The sequence below is a fragment of the Gopherus flavomarginatus genome, chromosome 15, assembly GCF_025201925.1.
Source record: "Gopherus flavomarginatus isolate rGopFla2 chromosome 15, rGopFla2.mat.asm, whole genome shotgun sequence".
NCBI lineage: Eukaryota > Metazoa > Chordata > Testudines > Testudinidae > Gopherus > Gopherus flavomarginatus.
In genome coordinates this window covers 14,707,805-14,712,711 of record NC_066631.1, presented here as the reverse complement: position 1 = coordinate 14,712,711, position 4,907 = coordinate 14,707,805, and the positions used below count along the sequence as shown (strand labels likewise).

At 44.8% G+C, this 4,907-nt stretch overlaps 1 protein-coding gene across 1 annotated transcript; it reads right to left on the bottom strand.

Moving 5' to 3' along the window:
- Window positions 1-3,499: 3,499 nt before the first annotated feature.
- On the bottom strand, window positions 3,500-4,692 carry LOC127034776 (testis-specific serine/threonine-protein kinase 2-like). The gene has a single exon (XM_050924001.1). The coding sequence runs from the start codon at window positions 4,592-4,594 to the stop codon at window positions 3,500-3,502; it is 1,095 nt and encodes a 364-aa protein (XP_050779958.1). The 5' UTR covers window positions 4,595-4,692.
- Between the last annotated feature and the right edge of the window lie 215 nt (window positions 4,693-4,907).

The window sequence follows — 4,907 nt, the reverse complement described above, 5'->3', positions numbered from 1 at the left end:
CCAAGGTGTGAAACTTTCTTGCTTATGACTTTGCGTTCCACCGAAAAATGCTGTTCTGCTGAGTAAAGAAGAGATGTAGGCAAGTCTCCGTATTCTTTCCTCTTCCAATCCCAATTCTGCATAGAAAGAACCAAACTATCAGAAAGCCTCTCTATCTTTCTGTCTATTTAAACTGCACTCTTCAGTGTCGAACAAGCCCCATGGCGAGCATTAGTCCTTTGAGGACACAGGGGAGCAGCCTTCAGTGCTCACATTTTCTATTAGTCTGCCTTCCTGGATAGAGTCCAGAAACGTGGTGAGTATTTTTGCCCTGCAGTGAAGTATAGCAGGAGATACGGATGTGAGTGTGCATCTGAAATACCCAGCAAGTTGTAGATGTCATAAAGAACTTTGAAAATCTTAGAACCTAAGCAGAAAAAACAAGTCATCAATGTTTGGTCTGAAGCACACAGGCATTTTACAAGGCTCTGACATTGAATGCAGTCATTTGGGGGAGAGGCCAGCCTGGGACAGTGAGATTTACTATTGCTGTGGCATCACCTTTCAAGTGCAGAGCCCTTGTGTGTGTTGTGTGGGGGTCAGAGTGGAAAGTCAGCAGCCTTTGTAGTTTTGTGTGCACTAGGAAAGTGCTACGCGCTGCCTCTGTTGACAAGGAATGCATCCGTCTTTTTGTGTGTGTCTTAAATATAATCATTGCAAATAGAGCTGCCACCTTGACCATCTGATGTGGTTTAGGGAGCCACAACACAGCTCTATATGGTCCTAATCCAGTTTCCACTGACTTCAGTGGTCAGCTTCTCATTGACTTCAGTGGCCATTGGCTCAGGCCGTATTTGAATTGGTGAGATCCCTTGGATTTTCTAAGGTATAAAAATTCAATTTTTTTTTTTGTTAATGGCCAATCTGTGTGTCTCTCTCTCTCTCTTAAAAGCAGAACTTGCCTTACAAGCTTGAACGTCTCTGGTCCCGAGTCATTCACTTCAGTGAGCTGCGTTTTCTGCCTTGCTCTGCTTGGCAGCAGAAGAGTCAGGCTGACAGAGGATAACCACAATGGCACAAAGTGCTGAGCAGATGCATTAGCACGGCTCGCTTGAGGAGAGAGTGAAAGTAGGAGTGGGAGACGTTTCTAAAAGCTACAGACAAATATTTTTAGTAATGTTGCAATTCAGGGTTAGCAAAAACTGCTTTAATGAATGGAAATGTTGTCTGGTGAGGGAGTGGGGCATAAACTGTTAATTTTGGCAGACATGAGCTTTCACTTGCTAAATATTTCTGGTGAGCTGTTGTGAGGAGAGCATTGCCAAATACAAACAATGCATCACCTTCTTCCCTCTGCAGATGGCACCAGTGCTGCCCCTAGCTCTGCCCTGCAGCAGCCGAATGAAATTAAAACGGGGGTCAGTTTCACAGCTGCTGCTGTTTGGAACACCCTGGTGGTGGTGGTTTGGGAAGGCTGTGAGGAGCAGCAGCGGGAGCTGGAGTGATTGATGGGAAAGGGAGACCTAGAAAGTTCGCTAGCTATACCTCTTCTCATCCCTCCTTCTCCCTCACTCCTTCAGCAGCCTAGAGGAGGGATATGGAGTAGTGGAGACACACCTCCCCCGGTGGCTCGCAGCTGCCAGGAGACTGCAGCAAAGGGAAAAGAGGAAACTGCTCCCTTCCAGCAGCTACAGGGCTGTGGTGCTTCATGGTGATTTGACACCTAGCACCTGACAATCGATAGAGCCTATAACCAGTGCCCATGGAGTGCGGCTCACAGTAATTGCCAGGACTCTCCCCTTTCTCCCCAGGTAGGGTCTGTGCTGGGGGAGGCAGTCGGGGGAGTGTGTCCTGGACCTCATTGCTGTGCCCTTCTCCCAATCAGTTTTGTAGCTGCTGAGGTCTAGTAGGGATCTGGTACTTCCTTCTTCCCCCAACCCTGCTTCTAAACTGTTGTAAAGATTTAGCTCACTCAGGTATTATAACCAATCGCTATGTTTTTCTCAAAGGTGGCTGAATGTTTGTAATAGCATCCCCCGGGCAGGGATTGGTGTAGAACTGTAGGGAATTATTTACAGGATATGCAAAAACTAGTGTTAACTCAAGCAGTAGTTTAGTTTTTATTGGTGTGGTTTCAAAGCTGTCCCAATGGGAGTGGGCAGTATGGTCCTTTTCTAGTAGAGCAGTGAGCACCATGTCCAGTGTGGCTTTTGGAAACCTAACTGGAGCTACCTGCAATCTCTCCTTCAGTGGAAAGGGGACTCAGCAGTTGACCTTTCAGGTGTGGTACTAACCAGAACCTGGTTTGCCCCATGCAGTGCCCAGGAAAAAGCTAACATTGTTCCGGATCTCACTCCCTGCTCAGGTTGCCAAGAACGTTAAGGCTGGTTATTCCTAAATGGCTAAAATAACACTGGAAAGTTTCATAAAATGGGACAGTTCAGTGGGACACGGTCACTTGAAGGTTGGGCAGCTTGTAGAAAAGAATCCAAAGTAGTTTCGCACTCTACAGCTGCCCCCGAGTCCCTCCAGCCAATTTATGGCTTTACAATCGCATTTCAAAATGCTCCATCTCCATGAATTAATCCAGTACCTGCCTCGGAGTCTCTCACAAACAACAGGAGACATTGATTAGCTAGACACAGTGCTGTCAAATTTACAAAGTTGAAGTGAAGTGAGGCAAATCTAAAGTTACAGGGATCTCAGGTGTTACTTCTAACAGGAGGCACGTTTCCAGGCCGAGTTATGGTTTGTAAGGGGAGGACATCCCCTCTGCTGTGTTTTTAAACAATAATAGTTCCGTGTTATTAGAATATGACAAATTGAGGGGTCTTAGTTGTGCAGTTTGCCTTTTCCCTATGGGTAAGCATATCCGCACTTGTAATCAATTGCATATCAGTGCTCCATTTACAGTGTGACATGGTTTAGCAAAATCCATTTCTTTGCATCAGAAAATGGAGGAAAAAAATGGCCAAACCTGCTGTTGTGATGCTGCTGCACTGAATATTTAGTAAAGCTTAGTGAGGTGAGAAATTGCCACCCCCAGTAACTCCAGCACAACTGCGGCACTGGGGTATGAAGGGAAACAGTGATCATTTTTCTATGCACATATAAGCACTGGCTTGGAGAGGGCTCGCTGCCACTCTCTTAATGCCCAAATGTGAAAGGGGCATGAGATTGTGATGAAACATTGCGCAAAAGAAACCTTAACTCACTGCAGCTCTTTGAGCATTCGATAGTGGGGCAGCTATGGTAAAAGTACTCTGTAGGCCTTATGTCACTTGGGCATACAAATCTATTAGGTGGCTTGGAAAAGCTATCTCCTTATTTAACCCTTCAATTCAGCAACATGGTTACCAAGTTAGAAGAAAATTTAATAGAATTGCTATAAAATACTTGCTTGTTATGAATGGACTTTACTTTCTCCTGTTCTGGGCTCTTGTTTTTCAAAACTAACTCCCTAGTCTTGTTCATTAGTTGCGCTGAAGACATGCAAATGACTCTTGCAGGTGGCTATTCTTTAGTCATCACCATTTGTGGTCCCTGTTCTTTGCATTTCATCTGTCAGGTCGTTAACTTCTGCTTGTTCTTCCTCGGGAACAGCATCCTCTGCTTCCGGTACTGCCTCTAATCTGGGCGCTGCTTTAGACTCAGTTTTGTAATCTGGTCTATCTGGCTTAGATTCCCCCAGGGGTTCTATTTCCTGTTTGTGCTCTGACTTCAACTTGCCAAGATTCTGAGAACACTCTCCCTCTTTTACAAATGAAGTTGCTGAAGGAACTCTGGATTTTGGAGTCTGCATCCAAATATGATTTAAAATCTCATCTACGTGCAACCTCCGAGCCACGTCTGGCTGCAGCATACGGTAAATAAGATCTTTGCAGTCAACTGTCAAGTTTTTGGACTTGGGAAAGTGCACTCTGTGTTCTTTCTGAATCTTTAGCATTTTTCTAATGTTTGAGTCGTCATATGGCATTGATCCACAGACCATTATATACAAAATGACACCCAGACTCCATATGTCATAAATCTTAGGCTGATAGGGAATGCCTTGTAACACTTCAGGGGCTGCATACGCAGCAGAACCACAGAAGGTTTTACTGAGAATAACTTTGCCATTTTCATCTCGAGTCAGTCGTCTGGAAAAGCCAAAGTCTGACAGTTTGATATTAAAGTCTTTGTCTAGAAGGAGGTTCTCACATTTCAAGTCCCTGTGGACAATATCCAAATCATGGCAGTACTTGATGGCAGAAGACAGCTGGCGAAACATCTTGCGAGCTACATCTTCAGTCAAAGCCCCTTTGCTCTTGATGTACTCCAGTAAGTCTCCTTTTGTACCCAGCTCCATCACGATGTAGACTTTGCCATCAGATGTCTCAAAAATCTCATAGGTCTTGACCACGGAGCAGTGATTCACTTTTGCTAAAATCTCTATTTCCCTGGGGAGAAATCTTTCCAGGAAGTCACGAGGAGCTTTTTTCCGGTCTATGATCTTTACTGCTACATCAAATTTCAGTCGATCAGAGTAGGCAGATTTCACTTTAGCATAAGACCCTTCTCCTAAATTTCCCCCCACGATGTAGCCTCTCTTTTTAAGGATTGCAGCATCATCCATGGTGCCAGAGGCAACAAGTGATTCATAAGTTGAAGTTGACTCTGCATCACGTATGCCAGAAGCCTGTTGTTATATATTCCATGGTGGCCATCTGAGATGCCCTGCTTCACTTGAGTTGGATGTTGTAGAATCTTCAGCATTGTTTAATGTATGATGTGGGGCTATGATGTCACAAAGCAGAGCTGCTGTTACTAGGGGTTAGTGAAGTTAAATGCCTATTTTCAGACCTACTGAAAAGCAACAGGAATCCAAGAACCAAAGCAACATTCCAGCACATCCTCCACAAGAGCTGTCACCTTGTTTGTACTGTAAC

Bases quoted from the DNA above. Each gene is read 5' to 3' on its own strand.
- LOC127034776 (XM_050924001.1), bottom strand. From the start codon at position 4,594: ATGGATGATGCTGCAATCCTTAAAAAGAGAGGCTACATCGTGGGGGGA.